General features: G+C 57.7%; 3 protein-coding genes across 4 annotated transcripts; 2 read left to right on the forward strand and 1 right to left on the reverse strand.

Moving 5' to 3' along the window:
• Positions 1-2,912: 2,912 nt before the first annotated feature.
• Positions 2,913-23,319, reverse strand: NECAB3 (N-terminal EF-hand calcium binding protein 3). Of its 2 annotated transcripts, XM_020902533.2 has the most exons (13): positions 23,041-23,317; positions 21,044-21,068; positions 19,404-19,512; positions 18,415-18,440; positions 18,144-18,241; positions 5,986-6,122; positions 5,592-5,710; positions 5,390-5,469; positions 5,233-5,286; positions 4,627-4,739; positions 4,378-4,455; positions 3,814-3,905; positions 2,913-3,734 (listed from the first exon to the last, which is right to left on the reverse strand). In XM_020902533.2, the coding sequence occupies exons 1-13, from the start codon at positions 23,263-23,265 to the stop codon at positions 3,706-3,708; spliced, it is 1,185 nt and encodes a 394-aa protein (XP_020758192.2). In that variant the 5' UTR covers positions 23,266-23,317; the 3' UTR covers positions 2,913-3,705. The 2 variants fall into 2 exon arrangements, with proteins under 2 accessions (XP_020758192.2, XP_070328648.1); XM_070472547.1 differs by lacking the exon at positions 3,814-3,905 and having other exon boundaries at positions 23,041-23,319.
• Positions 11,125-12,687, forward strand: C9H20orf144 (chromosome 9 C20orf144 homolog). The gene is made up of 2 exons (XM_070471858.1): positions 11,125-11,386; positions 12,265-12,687. Exons 1-2 carry the CDS (start codon positions 11,135-11,137, stop codon positions 12,685-12,687), a joined length of 675 nt encoding a protein of 224 aa, XP_070327959.1. The 5' UTR covers positions 11,125-11,134.
• Positions 14,990-17,053, forward strand: ACTL10 (actin like 10). The gene has a single exon (XM_020902508.2). It carries the CDS (start codon positions 15,791-15,793, stop codon positions 16,928-16,930), a length of 1,140 nt encoding a protein of 379 aa, XP_020758167.1. The 5' UTR covers positions 14,990-15,790; the 3' UTR covers positions 16,931-17,053.
• Positions 23,320-24,476: the final 1,157 nt, after the last annotated feature.

Below are 24,476 nucleotides of genomic sequence, written 5' to 3' on the forward strand. Positions count from 1 at the left end.
CACCAGGCTACAGTCACAAGTCAGACACAACTTAGCGACTAAACCACCGCCACCACCACCCAGCACAAGGCCTACCACCCAGGAAGCCCCTGTAAACGCTGGCTGCCATCACAACCTGCTTCTCTCTGCCAATATGTGACATCCTTGAGGATTCACCTTTGTCCCAGCATCCCTCATGAAGCCTGATGTCTTCCTCGGATAGTATTCGTTTCAAGGATAGCATTTTTTGGCCACGCCTCGAAGCATGTGAAGAAATCTTAGTTCCTTGACCAGGGACGGAACCCATGCCCCCTGCAGTGGAAGCACAGAGTCCTAAGCACTGGACAGCCAGGGAAATCCTTCTTGAAGGCCTTTTGTTGTGAGTCTGTGTTAAGGGGACTTGGTGTGTGTGCGTGTTTCTCTCTGAGAGCTGGAGGGGAATGGAAGCCACCCAGACTGCTGCTGTCTCGCCAAGCACCTGGCCTGGCACCGAGCCAGGCCGCAGGTTTTGCTGTATGCAGGTGAGTCACCAGCACAGGTGGGAGGATGGCGAGGAGGCAGGTGCAGGCAGTGGGGGAAGTGTGGGTGCGGTGCTGGCAGCGCCCAGCTTCACTACTCTGCCTGCTCTTGACGGGTGCTGTCACTAGCCTCAGACATTTCACCATCCCCAAAGCCGGGGCCGAGTGGTTGTTGAAATGAGCTGAGGAAAGTGGGGCACTGAGGCCCCGGAGTGGGAAAGCGGGTCAGACCCGATGGCTTCGACCTGCTGCTTGAAGGCTAAGGAGGCAGTGGACGGGGTGGGGAGCGGGAGGCAACAAAGGCCTCGAGGGCAGTGACCGAGGTTGTAGAGAGCCCAGCTCAGCTGGAGTGTTTTAGGGAGAGGAGGCTGCACGTAGTAGGACTGGGTATTGATAGCTGCTAAGAGCCCTGAATGCCAAGTCGAGACATCAGACTTGATCTTGATGCTAAAAGCATTGAAAGGTCTTAGCCAGAAGGGTGTGGTCACCATGGCAAAGTCTGAAGACAGCCCCCCACCCCCACCCCTGTCTGTTCCTTTCTGGGGAACGGACTGCAGAAGGGAAACCCAGCAAAAAAGCTGCCGCAGTCAACTCAACCAGAGATGAAGGTGGCCGAGACCTGGGAGCCTAGAGGGATGGCAGGATGGAAATGAATGTGGCCTTTTAAGAGTTCAGTAGACACACGAGGCGGCCTGGGGCCCTCCGTGCCCCCAGAGCCCCAGCTCAGAACTTCGTTCTCCCTGTAGCTGGAATTCCAGGCTCCTCCTGTCCAGCTCCACACCTGCGCACAGCACTCCCCTGTCTGGTGACGCCCAGCTCCCCGTTCCCTGAGAGGCTGATCATTCCGAGTCCCCCTGACCTGGTCTCCCTGCCCCCCCTCCCATCCCTTGCACTCCACTGTTCCTCCTCCTGCTCCCTTTGTCTGGAACATTCTCCCTGCCTGTCTACCCCTCACCTCTGGAGACCCTCACTCTTCTTTCACAGCTCCCACCCAACATTACCATTTCCAAGCGGCCTTCTCAGACCCTGCAGGACTGACCCTCCCCCTTCCGAACGTTCAGCCAGGGAGGAAGGATGCAGCCCATCTTTTTTTTTTTTTAAATTAAAGTGTTAACTTCAGAACTCCATCACAGGATGAAGCAGGCACCCACTTGAGAGATGTCAGCCTGAGCTGAAGAATTTCAGCATCTTTGTTCAGAGGCAACGGGAAGTTTTTTAGTGTTGAGAGTTTGCTGTTGGTGCTGTTTTCATAGAGGAGACGGAAGGAATCAGGACCAGGCAGACAGCCGGATTACTTCCTCCTAGATGGGCTTCTCTAACAAGAAGACCCTGACCCTCCTCCAGCCACCCAAACCTGAGTGACTCAGGTGCTGGCAGCACTTTCTAGAACTGCCAGGAGTCCAGGAAGTGTGATAGCCTGCTGGCCAGGGGCCCCCAGAGACCCCTGTGCTGGTTCCTGGCCTGGGCAGCTAGGCCAGTGGGAGCAGCTGCCTGTCCCTGCAAGTCTGAACTCCTACAGGGATCCCCGGGGAGAAACCTCCCACCCTAGGAGGTCTCTATCCTGAGCTGACACCGTCCGAGCTGCCTTCCTGGCTGTGCCCCAGAGCCCAGCCATGACTGGCACCAGCAGCGCAGCCAGGTGCCTTGGTGAAATGGCACTCAGCCCACCGGCCAGCCACTCCTTAAAGCCTACCGCAGCTTCTGCAAGATGCAGTGCTTTCGAGGCCCTGATGCCACCTTGCCTTGACTTTGACCTCAGCCCACCTCTGGGCTCCCTTCTGTCCAGTGAAGCAAGCTCTCCCCACTCTCAGAGCCTCAACTTGTCCATTTCTTCTGCCTAAATGCTCCTGACCCCACACCTTCCAGACCAGGTCAAGAGGCCAGCCTGTGCTCTTGTGAGGCCGCGTGCCTCCCCGCTAGAGCCCACGACCTGGGGCGCCCTCTCCCACCCGCCTTCTTGTCAGTCAGCTCCCTCCATGCCCCCAGTCCCTTCACTCAGGACGGCAAGAAGGAGGTCCAGTATCCTCCCGGAACTGCCCTCTGGCACCATCAGGCAGCAGGGCTGGTGACAAGTCCAGCTGGGAAGGGCAGGGGAGGTTCTATCTGGGGACAAGTCTTCTCACAGGGGTCAGCAATGCTCTTTGCGTCTTGAGAGGGCTCTGTGGTCTGCCCTCACCTTCATACCACACCTTGCTGGTAAAGGAAGGTGGTGAAGCTAGAACCCCCAGGATTTTAGGGGAGTTTTGGCAGAACCCATGTCCACTCTCCTTTCCCAGGAAAAGACTTCAGAACCAGGCTTTGTGGAGTGAGAAGGTCCTGAATTGAGGGAACCTGGATTAGCCATGATTAAGTTCCCACATCCACAGGCACGCGGACCAGGCCTTCTTGCTGAGAGAGAGAGAATGGAAGCGATGCCAGAGGTGACCACTGCCTTTATTGCCTCTGGGCTGGGGTTCAGAGGTATCTGGGGGCAGCAGGTGACTCTGGGCCCAAATTATTGCTACCTAGCAAGGTCACCCTGGGGCTTCCCATAGTGCCCTGACTATGGGTGGGAATGAGCATGCAAATAATATGCAAATAACATGCAAACCAATCCAGGATCCTCCGGAGGGCTCTGGTGCAGCCACAGGTGCTGAAATCGTCAGGAGCCTGCCGGCCCAGGAAGGGGGTGGGGACCCCCAAGTCCTTTGCCCACACGGCAGACTGATCCAGCCCAGTCTTGGGGATGGAGGTCAGGGGCAGGGTGTGGAGGACAGTTCCTGAGCATCAGCCCTGGCTCTGCTGCTGGCTGGGGAAGAGCAGAAGCCTGGTCCCAAGACAGCAAGAAGAAAGCAGGCACCCACTAGGTAGCCAGACAGCCCAAGGCCAACTCAGAGAGGGAAGGGACCTGCCCTGGTCACACAGCAAGGCAGGACAGAGGGGACCAGAATCCAGGCCTCCTGAGGCCAGACAAATACCAGAGTATCTCAGAGGCCGAAGCTATAAGCAATAAAACACACTGTTAAAGAAAGAAAGAGGAAGCAAGCAGCCCAGTCTCTGATCCCTGGGCTGTGAGACTCTCCACCAGCTGGCTCTGGGAGGCTGAGAGCCGGGCCCCAGTTACGGAGGTGGCAGCATCCTGGTCTTGAGCTGAGTGGAGCTGACCAGTCCGGACGCTCCAGGAGGAGGCAGGCAGGGCTCTGGAGTCCTTGGCTTGTGCAAATTGGGCTCAGTTATTATTCATAATCCACCAGGAGGCTGCGGGTCAGAGGTTGGGAGTCAGAGGCCATCCAAGTGCCCACTGCCCTTCCCCAGAGGGTTGGCGGCCACCGCCCACCTGGGAAGAACACAGTGGTGAGGGTGTCTGGAGCCCGCAGATGGTCAATGAGGATGCGCTGGAAGGCCTTACTGCAGGCGGACTGCTGGTGCCTGGGGAGGGCCGCAGAGTGGACCGAGGCCGGAGCTGGTCCCCAGTGACCAGGACCACATGGTTAAAAGCTCCCCACTCCCGCCCAGTCCTGCTGCCTGGTTTCAGATCTCTGTCCTTCCTCATAGTGGCTCTGCGCCTCAGTTTTCTCCGTGAAATGGGGATGCAGTGTCCACATCACTGATACCATGAGGATTACATGCAGGCACACACAAGGCACGTGGCATGGGGTGTGGCACGGTGGGAACTGTGTGTGTTCACTGTGCACCTACCTGGTACCTGGCACTGTGTTCAGTTCTTTACATGGTGACAAGAGAATGGACTTAGCATCGCTCCCATTTTGAGAAGGAGGCCACTGGGGCTCAGAGGGGTTAGGTAACTCTCCTGACGTCACAGCCAGTGACTAGGAGATGATTTGAACCCAGATTTGGTTCACTCGAGGTCCCATAATAAACGTCAGACCACCGCTCCTACCTTCTCCAGGAGGCCTCGTCCTGCCAGAACTCATACAGGGTGAAGGAAGCCTTGTCCAGCATCTTCTGGGCAGACACACTGCAGGGCCAAAGAGACGGCCAGGCCAGGCCAGGCCTGGGCTGCCACCACCCCTGCCCACCTCACCAAGGGTGTCTGAGGAGAGCCCTGGCCCAGGTCACCCAGCCCAGCCTTCCTCCTTGCCTGTCCACCCCCCCACCTTGGCTGGCCAGCACCCAGCTGAGGACTCACTGCAGGCAGTGGCTCTGGGACCCCGTGAAGTCCACGTAGCAGCACAGGGCGTGGCGGAAGTCCTGCAGGGCTTCCTCAGCCACCTGCACCTGCCTCTGGGCCACGAGGATGTGCTGGCAAGAGAAGCAGCCTGGTCAGCTGGGGCAGGGCAGGGCAGCGGGTGAGGGCCTGCTGTGGCCTTCAGGAGGGCCCTGCCCTTTTTGGCTTGCACCAGACCCAGCCAGCCCTGAGGTCAGGCTCCTGCCCCCAGGCGGCCCCCAGCATTCCTGGCTCCATCCTCCTCCTCCTGTTGCCAAGGTTACTGCCTCACTCCAGCCACTGGCCGGTTCTCCTGCAGCACCACACGGCTTCTGACCGCCCCCTTCAGCTTCTGTCTACACTGCTGCACACACCCAGCTTTCAGAACTGTAGGCAAGGGATGCTGATGCCCATGGAGAGACAGAAGCAGAGTCACGAAGCAATGACCAGAACCCCACACCTGCCCGCCAGGCCTGGGGAACAAAGGCTGGGCCAAGCCTGGAGAAGGGCGTGTATCAACAAGACACAGTAGCTATGTGAACCTCCTCCCGGCCCCATGCCAGCTGTCTGCCCCTCTCCCAGACTCACCGAGCTGGGCCCCTTGGTCAGCTCCTCTTCGTGCAGGGGTTCCAGCCGGGGGGCCTGTGAGGGATGCAGTGCATGGGTCAGGCCCCCAGTGTGGGCCTGGCTTGCGCGGGTTCCAGACAGTTCCCCCGGCACAGGGCAGTGGCCGCACCGCGCTCACCTTGCACTCCAGCTGGTCAATGAGCTCTTGAAGGCGGTTGATCTGGAGTCGCCACTGCATCTCGGCCTCGGAGCTCTGCCCTGGGGGTCGGGCATGGGCCCCTCAGGCTGGGGGCTTCTCAGGATGAGTTGAGGGCGAGTGGAGGAGCAAATGCTGGGGCCCCCGGTGGATTCCATGCCCTCCCACCCCGCCGCAGACACACCTGTGTTGGAGGAGCCAGGAGACCAGGTGGATGATCGACTGACGCTCCGCAGGGCCCTGCGCCCTGCCCGCCGGCTGCCTCGGGGCCGGCTCGGCACCTCCACCCTCTCTTCATCTGACCTGAGGGGAGTGGGGGGTCAGTCCACTGCTCCCAGACCCATGGGGCCAAGCACTGGGGCCCCAGAACAGGCCTGGCCCCAAACTTCAGGACATTGAGGTCCAGCTGCAAAGCCAGCCACGCTGTCTCGCCCTCTCCTGACCTCCTTGCCTAAGAACAAGAATTTGGGCTCCGGGATGCCAGAACTGTAGAATGCGATGGAAGCTGAGGGACCTGACATGCGGAGATAACAGACATTCATGAACTGGACCCGCAGATGGCCGAGCGCCTCACGTACCGCGGGCCATGGGCCTGGGCCTCCAAAGTGTCTGACGCCCCCTCCAGCGAGCTCTGCAGGGCCTGGAGCTGGCTCACCGTCTCCCGCAGTAGAAAGCGTGTCACAAACTGGTCCACCTTGGAGGCCCGCTCATACTCCTGGGGAAAAGGGGGGCATGGTTGGCATTTCCTGGCTCCAAGTATATTTCTGAATGGGGAGCTGCCCCGTGCCCCACCCCCTGCCCATCAGAGCACCAGTGGCAGCGCAAAGAGCAGAGGGCCTGCAGACCTGGCATAAACAGGAGGACACCGAGGCTCCGGGGGCCGGGCAAGCCCCAGACCCCGTCCTTGTCTGGGCCCAGCCTCTCACTGGGAGGGATGAGGCCAACAGCAAGAAGCGTGTCCCATTCTCTGGGCCTCAAGGCCCCTTCCCTGTTGGGGCCACCACTTTCAGCCAGTAAGGCCCCGGGCATAGCTAGACTGTGTGTGGGTGGGGACTGGGGCAGGGCAATTTTGACACATGAGGCAAAATGATGGTGTGATATGGCCCCATACTCACCAGCTGGCCCCAGACTCACAATCTTGGCATTCATCCATTCATTCAATCACTCATCCACGCACCCCACATTTACTGAGCACTTCTTACTAGAAGCTTAGAGGACAGCGGGTCACGTACCCCAGCGCTAAGCCCTGTCTACACTGCCATCTCCCCCAGCCTTTGCCGAGAGAGGCAGAGAAAAGGAGGCCGGCCGTTGCCAGGCCCTGTGCTGCCCACTCAGAATGCCCAGACTCCCCAACTACCTTCATCTCCTTGTGCCTCAGTTTCCTCGCCTATAAAACAGGGCTGGTAACACCCGTCTCACTGAGCTGCTGAGAAGCTCCAATGAGTTATTTCCTACATAGGGCTCAGCCTATCTGGTACCTACGTTCTCAATAAAGACCCGCTGTCACGGGACTTCCCTGGTGGTCCAGAGATTAAGACTCCGTGCTCCCAGTGCAGGGGGCCCAGGTTCAATTCCTGGTCAGTCAGGGAACTAAGATTCCATATGCCACACTGCCATTGTTTCTGGTCAAACATAATACAAGAAACCTGCCCACCTGTACATCTAACAGTCATAGATTTCCTGAGGATTTCCTCACCAACACCTCCTTCAGCCCCATACACATACCCGGTCCAGGGTGGGAATCCCAGACAGCTGAGGTGCCCCCACCCCAAGGGGCCTCAGAGGCATCACATGTCGAGGGCTTTGTCTCCTGCCCATGACCCGCCTCAGTTCAGCCATCAGACGGGCAGAGACAGAGTGGCTGCTGCTGAGACCGCTCATTCTCACACAGGTCAGTGGTTTCTCCAAGCCACTGGACTTCCTGGCCATTTTTTGAGCTTCCTGAAATCCGTCCAATATATTCCCTTTCTAGTGCTTAAGGTGACTGATCAGTTTCTGTTGCTTACAAAGAACCTGGCTGACACTAGCACCCATTATGTGCCAGGCCCTGTTTCCAAGCAATTTCCTTTTAATCCTCATAGTAATTTACAGGAACCATCACTGACACCATTTTGCATATGAGAAGACTGAGGCCTACAGAAGTGGATTATCTTGGCCAAGGTCACACAACGAGTATCAGAGGAAGAACGCAAACCCAGGTCACAGAAATTCCTCTCTCCTCACTGAAAGCCTTTTCATACCGTTCACGGGGTTCCCAAAGTGAGAATTCTAGAGCGGTTTGCCCTTCTTTTCTCCAATGGACCATGTTTTGTCACAGTTTTATTGAGTTACGCAAGCCCCTTTGCCACGGAAAGGCTGTGATCCATGTGATCATTTTAGTTAGCTTTCTGTGATTTTTTTCTGTGGTTTTTGTCCTGGAGGCTGTGGGACTGTAGCTCCTGCTCCTTCTGTCTGCCCTCTTATGGATGAGGATAAGAAGCTTGTGCAAGCTTCCTGCTGGGAGGGACTGGCTGTGGGGAAAACTGGGTCTTGCTCTGCAGGGCAGAGCCAAGCTCAGTAAATCTTGACTCCAGTTGTCTGCTGATGGGTGGGGCTCTGCTCCCTTCCTGTTGTTTCTCCTGAGGCGACCCAGTCCTGGAGTCTGTGGGCTCTATGGTGGAGCTATTGGCAACCTCCAAGATGAATTATGCCAACACGCGCCTCCCAGGACTGTTGCTGCCAGTGCCCCTGTCCAGGTGGCAGGCTACTGTCAACCCACATCTCCGAAGGAGACCCTCAAACATTTGCAAGCAAATCTGGCTCAATCTCCGGTGGGGTCACTGCTCCTTTCCTCTGGGTCCTGGTGTACATGGTTTTGGTTGGCCCTCCAAGAGTCTTTGTTTCCCCCAGGCCTGTGGAAGTTCTGTAATCAAATCCCACTGGCCTTCAAAGTCAGATTCCCTAGGGATTCTCAGTCCCTTTCCCAGATCTCCAGGTTGGGAAGTCTGATGTGGGGCCTAGAACCTTCGCAGCAGTGCAAGAACTTCTTGGTATTATTGTTCTCCAATTTGTGGGTCACCCCCCAGGCAGTATGGGATTTGATTTTAACATGATTGTGCCCCTCCTACTGTCTCGTTTCATCTTCTCCTTTGTCCCTCGACGTGGGGTATCCTTTTCTCGGTGGGTTCCAGAATCTTCCTGTCGATGACTGTTCAACAGCTAGTTGTGATTTTGCTATTTTCACAGAAAATGAGCACATGTCCACCATCTTATTTTTTGCCCAAGTTTTGGGTTGTAGATTTTTTTTAAGCCCACAGTCCCCTCACGTAGAGACTGCCATACCACCAGTCTGCCGCCACGTCTGCCTTCAGCACCCGTGTGCCCCTTCCTCAGCTGCAGGATGAAGCAGGGGTTGGCTCTCTCAGTGATCCGCAGCATGCTGGTCAGCAGCACCTCTTCTGGGTTAACCCACATGGTCCCTGGCGCCGCGATGGAGGTACAAACAGGGTGGCAGTTTGGGTCCAGCACACACCCTCAGACACTCACCAGCACACGCGAGATTGCCCACCTGCCAGCCTGCGAGGTGTGGCGAGGGGAGAGTGACTTCACCAGGGGGCAGCCCACAGGGCCCTAGCCACAACAAAGCCCCTGCAGGCAGCCAGGGAGGATGCCGGGGCCTCAAGTAGCATCTTCACCATGGCACCACCGCCTCCCGAGTGCCCGCGGCCACAGACTCCCCAGCCCTTCACCCTGCAATGGGCAGAAGTGAAAGACAAAGGAAAAAGGGAAAGATAAACCCAACTGAATGCAGAGTTCCAGAGAATATCAAGCAGAGATAAGAAAGCCTTCTTAAATGAAAAACGCAAAGAAAGAGGAAAACAATAGAATGGTAAAGACTAGAGATCTCTTCAAGAAAACTGGAGATACCAAGGGAACATTTCATGCAAAGATGGGCACAATAAAGGATAGAAATGGCAAAGACCTAACAAGATATTAAGAAGTGGCAAGAATACACAGAAGAACTATCCATAAAGGGTCTCAATGACCTGGATAGCCACGATAGTGGGGCCACTCACCTAGAGCCAGACATCCTGGAGTCTGAAGTCAAGTGGGCCTTAGAAAGCATTAATACAAACAGAGCTTGTGGAGGTGATGGAATTCCAGCTGAGCTATTTCAAATCCTAAAAGATGATGCTGTTAAAGAGCTGCTGCACTCAACATGCCAGCAAATTTGTAAAACTCGGCAGTGGTCACAGGACTGGAAGAGGTCCAGTTTTCATTCCAATCCCAAAGAAAGGCAATGCCAAAGAATGTTCAGACTACCATACAGTTGCACTCATTTCACGAGCTAGCAAAGTAATGCTCAAAATCCTTCAAGCTAGGCTTCAACAGTACATGAGCCGAGAACTTCCAGATGCTGGATTTAGAAAAGGCAGAGGAACCAGAGATCAAATTGCCAACATCCGTTGGGTCATAGAAAAACTAAGAGAATTCCAGAAAAAGTTCTGCTTCATTGACGATGCTAAAGCCTTTGACTGTGTGGATCACAACAAACTGGAAAATTCTTAAAGAGACAGGAATCCAGACCACCTTACCTATCTCTTGAGAAACCTGTATGCAGGTCAAGAAGCAACAGTTAGAATCAAACATGGAATAACAGACTGGTTCAAAACCGGAAAAGGAATACAAGGCTGTATATTATCATCCTGCTTATTTAACTTATATACATAATATGTCACGTGAAATGCTGGACTGGATGACTCACAAGCTGGAATCAAGATTGCCAGGAGAAATATCAATAACCTCAGATATGCAGATGATACCAATCTAATGGCAGAAAGTGAAGAAGAATTAAAGAGCCTCTTGATGAGGGTGAAAGAGGAGTGTGAAAAAGCTGCCTTAAAACTCAACATTCAAAAAACTAAGATCATGGCATCTGGTCCCATCACTTCATGGCAAATAGTTGGGAAAACAGTGGAAACAGTGACAGATTTTATTTTCTTGGGTTCCAAAATCACTCTGGACAGTGACCGCAGCCATGAAATTAAAAGATGCTTACCCCTTGGAAGAAAAGCTATGACCACATAGAGAGCACATTAAAATGAGAGACATCACTTTGCTGACAAAGGTCTGTATAGTCAAAGCTATGGTTTTTTCCACTACTCATGTATAGATGTGAGTTGGACCATAAAGAAGGCTGAGCACCAAATAATTAATATAATTAATGCTTAGAACTGTGGTGCTGGAGAAGACTCTTGAGAGTCCCTTGGACAGCAAGATCAAACCAGTCGATCCTAAAGAAAATCAACCCTGAATATTCATCGGAACAACAGATGCTGAAGCTCCAAAACTTTGGCCACCTGATTCAAAGAACTTACTCATTGGAAAAGACCCTAATGCTGGGAAAGACTGAAGGCAGGAGGAGAAGGTGGCGACAGAGGATGAGATGGTTGGATGGCATCACCGACTCGATGGACGTGAGTTTGAGCAAGCTCTGGGAGACAGACAGGGAAGCCTGGTGCGCTGCAGTCCATGGAGCCGCAAAGAGTCGGACACAACTGAGCGACTGAACACCACCACCACTAACCACCTTACAAGTCATCACCTCACTAATCTTTAGCCCAGTTTTACACTGAGAAACCAAAGCCAGAAGTCACAGACAGAGTAAATGGACTCAAGATTCACCTGTGGGTTCTGGCAGGAGCAGCTCGGAGCCTGGAGCTGATGAGGTCAACCCATGAGGTCACAATGTGGTCCCTGGGACAGAGCCAGGGCAGGGGGGCCCCCAGCCAGAGGGCAGGGCAGAGGAAGCATGGGCTGGGGTCCCCAGTGGTGACCAGCCCTGCCATGGGAAACAACAGTTCCCACAAGAGAACCAAAGTGCCCAAGCAGGCCCGCAAGGAGAAGCCACCTGACATGGACAAGGCCCAGCGCAAACGGCAGTTCTTCAACCACCTCAAGTGGAAGAAGCCCAGCCTGAGTCCAGGGAACAAGGGGCAGGTGGGGTTTGGTGGACCTGGACAGGTGGGCAGGAGCGGATGCTGGGGGTCTAGGCCACGTAGGGCATGGAAGGGGTTGCGTGTGTGTGCTAAGCAGCTTCAATTGTGTCCGACTGGTTGCAACCCCATGGACTGTAGCCCACTGGGCTCCTTTGACCATGGGATTTCTTTCCAACCCAGGGATGGAACCCACATCTCATCTGTCTCCTTCATTGGCAGGCAGATTCTTTACCATTAACGCCACCAGGGAAGCCCCTATGGAAGGCACTAGAGAACCCCTGTTGTGGCTGAGGGTCTCAGGAACCCACGTGGGTGTGGATGGAGTCCTAATAACCCAGAAGAAACCAGGAGGTGGATGAGACTTGGGAGCCTAGGAGGGTGTGCAGGAGACAGTTCTCCCAACCTGGGACAGATGGGTGGAAGTCCCGGCATGGTGAATCAGCCCTAGCAGCTGCCACTGGGGCTATGGGCACAGGGAGCTCCCTTATCCCCCTCCTCCTTTCCATTCCCCCAGCTTCAAAACGTTGAAGCTCTCTCTTCAACTAGGCATGAGGCCCTGGGCCGGGACCGGGGTGGGTGAAGGGTCCCAGCATCAAGGCTGGAAGGACAGACAGGGGAATCTCATAAACTTGATCGGAGTCAGGTCTCAGGAAGGCAGCCTGGGGTGGGTGAGGGTTTCCAGAGGGGGAGGCAGGGGTCTTGGGAGATGGAGCAGGGTGCCTGCCTCCCCCCACCTCCCCCTATCCAGGCTGGGAGGACAGCGGGCACCCCGGAAACAATAGAGGGCGGGCTTCTGGGAGACAGGACCCGGGTGGGTGAGGGTCCTCGGGAGGCAGGCGGGCGGAGCTCGTTCCCCTCACGCCCCTGCCCCACCCCCAGACCAAGATCGTGCTGCTCTTCCCCCTGGACAAGCGGCAGCAACTAGCCAAGGCAACTGCGGGGCCCGGAGCGCGGCCCGAGCGGGCGAGCGAGGCTGCGGCGGACACCCCCGCGGGGCGCCCGGGGGCGGCACCCATGTTGCGGGGAGCTGGAGACGGCGGTGAGCGGCGCGAGAGCGCGCGCGAGAGAGAGATGAAGAAGATCCTTGTCCTGCTGCTGCTGCTGGACGCGCGGCTGCAGGAGGAACGCCGCGCGGCGGGCGGCCCCGAGGGCGGGGCCGGCGCGGGGGGCGGAGCCAAGGCGGTGCAGGGCTGGCAGCGGCTCTACGCGCGCCTGCTGACCCAGAGCGAGACCGACTGCGAGGCCGAGGCCGCCGAGGAGCAGCCGCGCAAGCGGCGCCGCTGTCCCCGCCCGCGGCCCTGAGTGCCTGGCCCGGACCCCCCGGACTCTGGTCCGGTCCAATAAAGAGCGCATAGCAACGCTGGCGTCTGTATCCCGGTCTGAGGCGTCGGGGCTTGGAGACGGGGTGGGAGAAACTGAGGCTCAGAGCAAGACAGGGAAGGGGGCGGGGGGATAGAGCCATGGCTGTGGCCTGGGGCCAAGGCTGGTTTTGCTTTCTCCTTTCTTCTGACCCAAGTGTCAGAACCCCTGGAGACGGGGGCGCACTACCACAGTGGAGGGAGGGTTCTCCTCTCCCTGCGACTCCTGGCCGGGGTCAGATCCCGCCACCAGGGCTGCAGATCCGACGGAAGAGAGCTTGGGCAAAGTCAGGCTTGGCCACGCTAGGAGGAGGGGGGACCTGCTTCCGGCAGAGGCTAGGCAAGTCCAAGAGTCTCCACACTCAACAAGTCTTTCCTAACCGAGGGAAAGTCCCGGGCAAAAAGCCACCGCCGTGGGGAAGAACTGAGAAAGGCCGAGGTCAGCACAGTTTGAGCCTTAGACTCACATCCTGCCTGTGAGAGCACCCAGGAGGAAAGACTGGGGCCCCTGGTCCTCTGACCCCTCAATCCTACCCCACTGTGCTTGATGACCCCCAAGGCACCTCAGTCACCGTCTCCCCACCTACCCCACCCCATCCTCTTCCCCACACTGCAGCCAAAGAGGCTTCTTCCAAAGCACTTATCTGTAGGGCAGTTCACACTTCCACTCATAAGCTCACACTGGCTCTCCAATGCCCAAACTTATGATTGGAATGTACAGGCCCAGATGCCCAGCCTCCGTCTTCCCCTCTGGGGCGTCTCAGTGACTTCCACTCTCAATCCTGCTCTGGCCATACTGCCACTTGTGGTCTTCGATTCAAGGTTCACCTCCCTAGTTCATCCACTAGAGGCCTGGCACACTTTCTGTGGGCAGGACCCGGCTGCTTCTCACACTCCTGGGTCCCAAACCCAGCGCCAGACCCTAGTCATTCTTGTCCGCTCCAGCCCTGCCGAACCTGCAGCCTACTTTCCACTGGTGACCAATCTCAAAATGCCCCTTTGCGATGCAGAGGGGTGAAGGTCCCAGCTCACTAAAACCACAGGTACGACTAACTTCTCCTGAAGGTACACTTTTGTCAGTGTCAACACCACATTGCCTGCATCAGGCTGGAGGTTGCAGTACCCGTCACACCTCCCCCGCTGCCTTGTGAGAACTGACCCTTTCCTACCATCCACATGGCTGCAGTCAAGGTAACCACCTTCTTCAATGCGGCCACATCTCCTGGCATAAGCAACTGGCCCAAGCCCAGTCCTCTCAGTTCCTTCCCTGGGTCTGTAATTCAGGAACTGCTGTTCAATTGCTCAGCCATGTCTGACTCTTTGCAACCCCACGGACTGCAGCACGCCAGGCTTCCCTGTCCTTCACTATCTCCTGGAGTTTGCTCAAACTCACGTCCATTGAGCAAAGGATGCCATCCAACCATCTCACCCTTTGTTGTCCCCTCCTCCACCTCAGGAACTGTAGGAGACAATGTTTTCTTTGGGAACATGCACAGGCTGAAGCCAGTCTTGAGAAGAATATAAACACAATGCAGAGCCCAATGCACCTCTTGGGTCCCCCACAGCCCGGCAGCCAGACCCTGCTTCCAGTATTTTCCTAAAGCCTGTTTTTACTCTTGCCTTTAGTATATATAAAACATACAAGGCTCTTGTGATAAAATCCGTATTTTAGCTTAAACTCTCCTGAATAGGTCTTCAACTTGCAACCATAATGGTCCTAAAGAGTTCCTGTGTGGGGGGGATGACTGCCTTTTGAAAGAAGTAACTGAGCCCACGGTGAGATTCGGACTCACTCAGTACACAGTGAAGGCAGCCTCAGAATTGAGTCACACACTCAGGCCCACGTTTGTAAGCCCCTGAAGGTAGGATCCCTTTGTGGGCTACCTGGGCCCTTGAAAGCTAAGCTCACAGAGATCTTCAGGGTGGCTGGAGATCCGTGATTAAGAGCTTTCTCTTCAGCGTTGAGAGGAGAGAGGCTGCACGTTTGTCCAGAGCTCATCAAAGTGGTTTGGGGGAAGCAATTAAATTGGCTGTGCTGGCCCCAGGTGGCTCAGTGGTAAAGTATCCGCCTGAGAACGCTGGAGACGTAAGAGATGCAGGTTCGATCCCTGGGTTGGGAAGATCCCCTGGATAAGGAAATGACAACCCACTCCAGTATTCTTCCACGGAAAATTCCATGGACACAAGGGCTTGGCAGGCTACAGTCCATGAGGTCGCAAAGAGCCGGACACGACTGAGCATAAAGGCTGAGCACAGCTGGGTGGCTGAGGCCACATCCCTGGGTGTGAAAATCATTACCAATGGCCCTGTCCCCGGAGACAGGCTGGGTCTGGGCGTTTTCATCTGGGTAGAGGCTATGGAAGCACAACAGATGCTGAGAACTGAGGTCACAATGGATCCAAGTTCTTTTCCTTGTTTCTTTGACCACCCCCTCCCACCTCCACTAGGAGCCACAGTACTTTGGTCATGACCAGTCGAGAAGTGCCAGGAGACCACTGGAGGCTCAAGGGTCGGGCTGGACTCCTGGGTCCCGAAGGGGACAGATGTCTGGATAATATTGCCACAAAGGCCTTTTGTTCCCAGAGCTGCTCCTGAAGGCTTCTCAATCTCTTCAAGGATTTGGCCCGCCCCTCTCATCATCCATCCAAGCAAGAGCTTAGGGGGGCGGAGACGCACCGCTGAGGAGAGTCCTCAGAGAGAGGGTGGGGCCTTGAGCCGGAAGAGGGGGAAGACTGCCCGAGGCCGCCAGGGCCCGGCGAGGGAGGAACCTGACTCTTGAACCAGAAGGCCGGGGCTCAGGCCCAGGGGCGGAGCCAAGTCAAGGGCCGAAGAGACCTCTACTCAGGCCAGAAGAGTGGGACCTCGAGACCAGAGGGCGCGGCCCAAGAACTGAGCCCAGAAAGGCGGGGGACGTGGGCCCAGGAGGTAGAGCAGCGAGCTGAAAGGCGGGCCTCCATCGAGGCCAGCTGAGACGCGGTTCTCAGGCCGAGGGCGGGTCCGAGCCTTCGGGGGCTGAGGTTTTGACTGCAGGGCTTGCCGGCTCGAAGATGGCTTCTCTGGCCAATAGTCGCCGGGTCCGCCGGCTGTCCTCGTTGGGCCACGTCGCGGTGGTGGTGGACCAGGGTTCCGGCTTCACCAAGGCGGGCTTCGCGGGAGAGGAGCAGCCACGCCTGGTACTCAAGAGCTCCAGCCTGGTGCCCAGCTGGGACCGGCCGGTGCTGCCCGGGGCGCCGGGCTGCGAGCTGGCGGGCGGCGTGGCGCGGGCACATCCCATCAAGCACGGCGTGGTGGTGGACTGGGAAGCGCTGGAGGGGCTGTGGGAGCGCCTGCTGGTGGGCGGCCTGCGGGTGTGCCCGGAGGAGTGGCCCGTGCTTGTCAGCAACTCCCCATCGGCGCCGCCCGTGGGCCGCGAAAGGGTGGCCGAGCTGCTGTTCGAGGCCCTGGCAGTGCCCGCGTGCCACCTGGCCAGCACCGCCTTGTTGGCGCTCTGCTCCGTGGGCGCGTTCAGCGGGCTGGCCTTGGAGGCGGGCGCGGGCGTGTGCCACGCCACGCCCGTCTATGCGGGCCACTCGTGGCACAAGGCCACCTTCCGGCTAGATGTGGCTGGCAGCGCCCTGTCGCGCTACCTGCGGGACCTGCTGGTGGCAGCAGGCCCTGATCACCGACTGCAGGCCCTGCCCCACAAGGTCATCACACAGCTCAAGAAGCGCTGCTGCTACGTGTCGCTAGACTTCGAGGGTGACTTCTGTAATCCCGCCCGCCAGCACCCAGTCAGTTTCTACTTAGGCAGTGGGTGCTCTATCTGCCTTGGCAGAGAGCGCTTCTGCTGCCCAGAACCCCTCTTCCAGCCAGCTCTGCTAGGCCAGGCTGAGCCGGGACTGCCCATCCTGGCCTCCCGGGCACTGCAGAGGGTGCCCGCGACACTACGGACACGGCTGGCCAACACCGTGGTGTTGGCCGGTGGCTCCACGCTTTTCCCTGGCTTCCCTGAGCGCCTGGAGCTGGAGCTGGAGGCCCAATGCCGTGGGGCACTGCAGCCGCGCCTGGTGGCCAAGCCTGGGCGCGGGACAGCGGTGTGGACGGGCGGCTCCATGGTCGCCTCGCTGCGCACCTTCCAGTGCCGCTGGATGACCCGGGCCATGTACCAGGAATGTGGCTCCAGGCTGGTGCACGAAGTGTTCCACTGAGTCCTGCTGGACTGGAAGGGGCGGTGCCACAAGGGGGCGCTGCAGAGGCAGACGCGCGGCAGGCTGAGCGGCAGCTGTCAGAGGCATTGAGTGCCAGATAAAAACCTCAGTGATTACAGCCGACAGAGTCGTGTGGTGATGGGTCACCTTCTACCCCTTTTTGGGCCAGGAGGGAGTGGTCAGGAACCCTGGGGCTCTTACTTTGAGCTGCGGTGTGAATCCCCGCTAACCAGTGCCAGTTCAGAGAATGTCAGTATAGCTGCCCACCCCCAGGCCCTGTTTCCATGGCAACAAGGAAGGTGCTGCCCCTACTGGTGTCCAGGCCACAGATATGGAAGTCATCATAGCATACCAACCTCTCATCATGTAGCATTCAGATCCCCATCCCGTGCCAGGCCCCAAAGGGTAACCCTTGGAGCAGCTGCTAGACCCTATGTGAAAGCAACCAGAAGGGGAAGCCCTGTCCTCAGCTGACTGTTAACTCACAGAGAGCCTCAGTTTCCCCTTCTGTAAAAATGAGGTCAGGCACAATCCCAAGCCTGCTCACTGCTCCCTCCTCGCCCCCTCATTCAGAGCTATGGGACAAAGAGAGGTGGAGACATCTCTTACAAGGAACACAGAAAGGGAAGGGTAGCTTTCAGTGTTTTTAAAAATACCATCCAAGGGCCTGGAGCCCTGGCTGTGAGCACTGTTTCTGCTGTGCGCACATGTCTATAATATACACAAACACATGGGTGCACACATGCCTGTCTACTCACGCATGTCCTCGGGCTGTCCCCCACCCCCCACCCCACCAAGCTCTACACACCAGCGTGGGCCTGTGGATGTGTGTGAGCATGCCCTACCCCCAACCCATCCCTGCTGGGAGTTGGGCTTGATACACCAAAACAATCAGGTCTGGTCAGTAATAAAAGCAGCAGCAGCTCCAGATATGAAGTGGCTATTGTGAGCCAGGCAGAGAGCAAGACAAACAAAACTCCCTGCCTTCATTCTCCTTTAATTGTCACAATGAATGTCTGGAGGTAGGTTCTATTAATATGTCCAGTTTACAGATGAGGAAACTGAGACCCAGAGAGGTAAAGATGCACAACCAGAAAGTGGAAGCCAGGCCTCTAGCCCCACAGCCCCGAGTCTGATGATGGAGGCTCCCACAGCACAGCAGACACCCCCAGCAACCTGCCACCCCCCTGCAACCATCAGCCCCTCCACTCACCAGCTTGGTGGTGTCCATGGCAGTGAGCACAGCACAGTTGAGCGACTCCAGCGCCGCCAGCACAGGCCGGTAGACACCCAGGTGTTCAGAGAAGTAGTCTGAGGGCAGAGGAGATACTCAAAGGTTCCTGGGGTACATCCCCCCATTTACAACCTAGAATTCTCCAGCAGCCAACGAGGCCTTATACCCTGAGCCCAGCCCAGCCTGCTCCATCAGAACACCAGCGACACCCACCTGCCCGGGAGACAAGCATCCCCATGGGCCTACTCACCACACAGTTTCTCCGTTTCCAAATTGCTGCAGGGAAAAGAGAAGGTGTCCTTCAGACCCTCCTGGTAAACGAGGACTGACTTTGAAGCCAGCGGTCCTTTCCTCTCCCTGCGCAGCTCAGCCTGACACAGAGGCAGCTTCTGACTCCACCCCACATTAAGCTGCTCAGTGGACAGAGATGGGGTACTACCAGCCCACCAAAGTGTCTAAGGAGAAAAATTCAGTCCCTCTCTCAACCTCCACGGGGATTTCAGGCTGGGGGAGACAGATGTGAACACAGGCCAGAGAGGAGTGGTTAGAGCTGGGAAGGAGAAGTCAGGTCTGTGGAAGCGCAGAAAAGGCATGGAGTATCTGTAGGTCAAGGAGGGCTTCCTGGAAGAGAGGCTCCCTAAGCTAGGCTTTGAAGGACAAGGAATTTGACTGGTGTATCTGGTGGTGGTGAGGTAGCAGCAGTGCAGACAAAGGTCTGGCCCAAGCCTCAGAAAATGGGAGGGCATGGGAGCCTAGAATTTCTTCTAAGGAGGGGGGAGTAGGGGGAAGTGAGAGGGAGGGGTAGCTGTGCACACATGTGCACCCATGTGAGGAAGCAGGAGAAGGCAAGCAAATTTGTACGAAGGCCTGGAGATGTGGGAGCACCTGCATCCATGGGTGGGAGCAGGCAGGGCCCAGCTGTCCCCAGGCATCCGCTGGTCGCTCAGCGGGAAGCAGGAATGGGGGGGGGGGGGCACCTGTGGGCTGAACCATAGGTGGTGACTCAGCTCAGGCCTGGCTATTTTGGGGTCCCAGCTGGAAGCAGTGTGATGGGCAGGGCTGGAGCCAGGGAAGGGGTAGGTAGGCGGGTAAAGCTGGCACTTAGCCCTGGCACTCCTTTCCCCGTGCCCTCCCCCACATCCTCCATAAGGAACCCAAGCAAGCAGGGGACACAGTGGGGTAGGGACAACCTGGGCTCACATCTACACGCAGCGTGTGCACCCCAACCCCCATACTCACTCAGCGGGATGCCCATCAACACCACTGAACAGCTCTCGCAGCTCCCCGGGACTGAGAACCCCATCAGCAAAGTAATTCTGGAATTCTTCAAATGAGAGCTTCCCATCATCTGGGGGGTGGGGGTGGGCACAGGGCACAGAGTCAGTATCTCTGAGCCCTGGCTGCACCCCTGCCACCCGATGGAGGCCCCCTGAAGGCTTTGCAGCATCTCATAACCACCCAGCCAAGTGAGATGGGATTCTGGACTGGAAGGGAGGCCTGGCCATTGGGGACCAAAGGGTTGGGCCCCCCAGAGGTGCCCACTTCAAGCAACAGGGCCCACTCTGCAGGCGCCCAAGGGACAAAGCAGTGCATACGTGGCACTCAGCAGGGACTCAATGTTTGCCAAATGGAGAAATAAATGAACAACAGCCTGGGGCACAGTCAGATCATGGCAGGGCCTAGATGTCACTTGGAGGAACTGGGGCTGGGTCTCTGCCCACGTGGCTCCCGGGTGGAGAGGACCTCCGTGCTCTGGACCCAGGCCCTTCACAGAGAAGCGGCAGGGAGTCAGATGTGATCTTCCTAAGAGTAGGGCCCCAGTAAGAAGCAGCAGACTGGCTCGGGAGGGAAAGACCTCCCCATCACAGAGGCTGACTCCCCATCACAGAGGCTGAGAGCATAAGAGCACTGGCCAGAGGCACTGGGTATTTGGCCTGTGAGGTCTCTAAGCAGATGGGGTGGGAGAGTGGAGCTGGGGAGGGCCTGAGCCTCCCTCCCCAGACGGAATGCTGTGATCCAAATGAGACCACGTGCCCTGATCAACTGGCTGAAACAAATTTGAGGAGACCCAGGGAGAAGAGGTAAGGGGTGGGGACCCATCCTCTCTCGAGGAGGCCAGGTGAAGGTGAGGTCAAAGCTGACGGGTGGTCTCAACTCAGACCCTCCACTGGCCCATCAGGGCACCGTGGGCTGTTCTGAGTCATCTGTGGGCAGCAGCCTGCCTGCAAGGTCCCCTGATGGCTCCTGCTTTAGCTTTCCAGATTTTGCCAGGCCAGCATCTGAGACTGCCCAGGATTCAGGGCATCGGGGGAGCTGACTCCCTGGACCTAGCTCTGTCCTGCCCACGCCCTCCCTGCATCCAGCTGGTTGGTAATATGGAAAGTTACTGAGCTCTCTAAGAATCTATGATAAAATCCCCCACGGCGCTGGCTCTGTGACCACACCCTTCTAAGCCCCTCACAGAGGGAGCCTGGAACCAGGCATCGCATAGACCCAGGTTCAAGGCCCAGCACCTCCGGCAGCCTGCTGTACCTCTCTGGGCCTCGGCTGCTTTGTCTGTGAAATGGGGTGAAGACTTCGGCGGTGGTGAGGAAAACAGGAGGTCATCAACAGGAAGAACCCTCCCCACCGGGCCAGGACACTGCGTGAAAGTCAGCCCCCACCTCCAGCCTCTGGCTAAACCACATTTCCTCCACTCTCCCTCCTGCCAAACTGGATTCAAAACAAAAACTTCCTCCAAGAAGGACACCTGGGTTCATTCTTCTGATTCGGATCCTCTCAAGATTTCTCTCCATTCTCAACTGTGCTCCAAACCCTCCCCGGAGCCTCTCTGATGCCCCTTAACCCCCAGCATGGGACTCAGGGGAAGCCACACTCACCATTCTTGTCTGCTCGGCGGAAAACCTAGAGGACAAAAGGGCAGGGGTGGGAGCTGGGTGCTGGGAGGCCAGAGCCCCACCCCCCCAAACCCACAGAGCCCCAGCTGGCCGGCCTGCCCCCTGCATCTCCCTTCCTCCTGCCCAGCTCGGCCCTCCAGGGCCTTTTCCAACAAGGGGAAGAGCGCACAGCAGGCCCCATGGATTGCTCCCTTCTCCCGCAAGGCCTGGCCTTGTGGGGGGTGCTCCAAGCTGGCTCTCTGCACCTTCACCTCCCACACCCCCAAGTCAATCCGGAGTTCTCTCTGATGCATCAGCCCTTGGAACGGTCCCAGCTTGAGGCAGGTGGAGAGATGGGCCAAGATGCGGCTGGAAGATCCCAGGCACCCATCCCAGACCTGAACCCCAACTCTGCTGTGTGGCTATGGTTCGTCCCAGACTCTGCCCACTCCTGGCTGTTTCTCTGTCAGCTTCTTGAGACCCTGCCATGCAGGCGGTGGCTAGCCCTTCCTTTGTGGGTGCCTGTTTACTCAGTAGCATACTGGGGAACAGCCCAGGGTTAACCCTTCCAGGGCCAACTCAGTACGATGGTCTTGGGCAGGCCCGTATGTGTATGTATGTGTTGTATGTGCAGGGGGAGTAAGAGGCACAGAAAGCAAGGGTGGACAGATGGTATTTATGGAGAAACAGAGAGGAAGGACAACAGAGGTAGCAAAAGTGGAGTCCAGACATGGTCCCTGTCTCCCCTAGGGACCAGAGACTCCCTGGTCACCCAAAACAACCCAGCAAAGAGGGCACCAGGTCTGGCAAGGAGGGGCAGGCCAAAGCCTGGACAGAGAGCCCTGGCAGCTCCAGATTCTGAGTGCCCCTCCCCTCAGGCTGCCTTCTCAGGGATGAATGCACTCCCTGGCCTGAAGCCTGACTCACAGAAGGCTGCCACCGGCTCACTCGGGGTCACAGAGCCACCCAGGGTGCCTGGCCAGGACAGACAGACATGCTGGAGGAGGGGGAGGGGTTGTAAGCAGTGAACACTGAGGACACGTTGGGCCACACCCTAGGGCGCCCCTGCCTCCGTGTGTGAGCCGGAACATATCCCTACCCCTCCAGGCCTCGGTTTTTCCATCTGGGAAATGGAAGGGTCAGGTCCCTTCCAGCTGAGAGGGCTCTGGCCAAGGTGCTGAGTCACTAGGGGCAGTGGGGAGGGGGCAGGAGAGCAGCCTTTCCCACCCCAAAGGGGCCTCTGGGAGTGGGGACGCAAGAGGAACAGGACAGGCTGCGCACAGGGGTGAAAGGTGGGGAAGGGGTGCAGGTGAGCGACCCCGGCCGGGCCAGGGTGCTCCAGGTAGGTGTTCATAGGGGCTGCAGGGCCACCTGCCAGGCAAGGGGAGGGTGTGCAAACCACAGAGGGTGAGTGTGGGCAGCGCCGACCAACTCTGGGATCCCACAGCCCTTGGATGGGATCTGAGGGGGTCGGGGGTCAGCACAGGTCAGGAGTCAGGGGTGGGGGGCGGGGAGCGGCTGCTTCCTCTCCCAGGCCCCCTTGCCTGGGTCAGCCCAGCCTGGGGCTGCCAGAGAGGAGCACCGTGGCCGCTCCTGTGACCAAGAGTTGACAGCCCCCGCCCGGCCAGACACATACATGGGGTGGTTTGGGGTGGGGGTGGGGGGCCGCGGGGGCAGCGACACTGAACCAGAGGCAAGGAGAGAGAAGCGGAGAAAGAGTGAGAGGCAGAACATGGGACACAAAGGCAGCGAGATAAAGATAAGGGAGACACACGGAAACAGAGGACAAGAGAGAAATCATGAGAGAGAGAGACCCAGAGGCCGAGGCAGAGCCCCCAGCAAACCTGGAGGGAGACACATGGACATAGGGACGGGGAAAATCAGAATGAGCGAGGGCATGGAGAGACAGTGCGACAGTCCACAGAGACCGGGAGCGACCCCGCGAGACTGACCACCCCCAGGGCCACAGCGCCGGCACCCCCGGCCCGCTCCCCACTCACGTCCTGGAAGAGCGCGTGTCCGGCGGGCCCGGCGGCGGGCGCGGGCGCGGGGGGTCGCGGGGGCTCGGGCGCGGGCGGCCGGATCAGGCACACGGTGAGCAGCCCCGCGCACGCCATGGCGCCGCCACCCGCTTGGCTCCGGCTCGGCTGCGGCTCCGGGCTCTGGACGCCGCCGCTGCCGCCGCCGCGGTCTTGGGGGGACGCGCAGGGGGGGCGCCCGCCCATCGGCGCCGGCGCGGAGGCTGAGGGCCCCGCCCCCCGCAGCTCCGCCCCCGCCGGGCGGGCCCCCGAGGCCCCCCTCCCTGCCCAGCCCCGGCCAGCGCCAGAGCGCGGCCCTCCGCCCGCCCGCCTCCAAGGGCCTCAGCTTCACCGTCTGGCAAAGGGGAGCAAACTCCAGCCTTTAAGGCGGCAAGAGCCACACAATGCAGAGCCCCAATACAATGCACCTGTGCGACTCCCCATTCCCCGGGGGTGGCGGCCAATGGGGAGAAGTCACCCAAGGGGTCAGTCCCTCCTGAGGACCGGCTAAGCGAATGACGGCCGGTGTGGAATATTACACAGCCAGGAACAGGACGGGAGGGGCTGCGCGTGCCCACTGAGGGCGGGTCCCCACATCTTTACGGCGTCGGGTAAACTGCGGGAGCACAGGCGCGCCACCTGGTGGGCAAAACCCGCAAGCACCTGCACCTGTGAGTGTACCTTCTACAAAATGGGAGTAAGGGAAGATCGGATTGTTTCGGGGAATGGCAGTGAGGGCTTTAAATAGAGGTCGGCTCTGAGAAAGCCCACCTAAGGGTGTGCTAAACAGATCGTGTGGACCGCCTGCCAGTCACCCTCCACGCTCAAGCTCAACTCAGACTTCCTGCCCCTACCACGGGTCCCCCTCTTCAATCTATCATCCCCCGCTGCAGCCAGAGGAAGCTTTTAAAACATGAAAAGGGAGCATTACTCCTCTCTGGCTCACCAGTTCTCTCCCCCGGAATAAAGCCCAAGACTGAATGTCTCTCCACTCTGGCCCTCACCTCAGGGCTCCAGCCACCCTGGTTTCTCTCAGGTCCTGGGCCCATATTGCCTTCTCCTGCTTGCTGTATTCTTCCTCTTCCTTCTCAGTTAATTTCTACTATCCTACAGCTTTAGGTCGGGCACCACCTTTTCCAGGAAGCCCTCCCTGATTCTCTCATTTATTTGAGTTTCCTCCAGCAGATTCTGAGAGCTCCACAAAGGGAAGGAACACGTGTCCCCAGAACCTGACACAGAATCAGCTGGTTGTAATTATCTGTTGCCTGTTTACAAATGTCCAGAAACATCTGGAAGGAGCATAGCCAACTGATCAGGGTGGCCTCTCTGTGGCTGGAAAAAAAGGGAATTCATTGCTTACTTTACTGGACCAGTTTTTTAATTAGGATTTTAAAAAAGGTGATGAAGCCGATCATTCT

Source organism: Odocoileus virginianus, chromosome 9 (assembly GCF_023699985.2).
Source record: "Odocoileus virginianus isolate 20LAN1187 ecotype Illinois chromosome 9, Ovbor_1.2, whole genome shotgun sequence".
NCBI lineage: Eukaryota > Metazoa > Chordata > Mammalia > Artiodactyla > Cervidae > Odocoileus > Odocoileus virginianus.

Coding starts and splice junctions, on each gene's coding strand:
- C9H20orf144 (XM_070471858.1), top strand. CDS start 11,135: ATGTGGTCCCTGGGACAGAGCCAGGGCAGGGGGGCCCCCAGCCAGAGG. Junction 11,387..12,264: donor GTCCAGGGAACAAGGGGCAG/GTGGGGTTTGGT, acceptor CCCCACCCCCAG/ACCAAGATCGTGCTGCTCTT.
- ACTL10 (XM_020902508.2), top strand. CDS start 15,791: ATGGCTTCTCTGGCCAATAGTCGCCGGGTCCGCCGGCTGTCCTCGTTG.
- NECAB3 (XM_020902533.2), bottom strand. CDS start 23,265: ATGGGCGGGCGCCCCCCCTGCGCGTCCCCCCAAGACCGCGGCGGCGGC. Junction 5,287..5,389: donor TTGACCAGCTGGAGTGCAAG/GTGAGCGCGGTG, acceptor CATCCCTCACAG/GCCCCCCGGCTGGAACCCCT. Junction 3,906..4,377: donor GACGAGGCCTCCTGGAGAAG/GTAGGAGCGGTG, acceptor GGCCCTCCCCAG/GCACCAGCAGTCCGCCTGCA.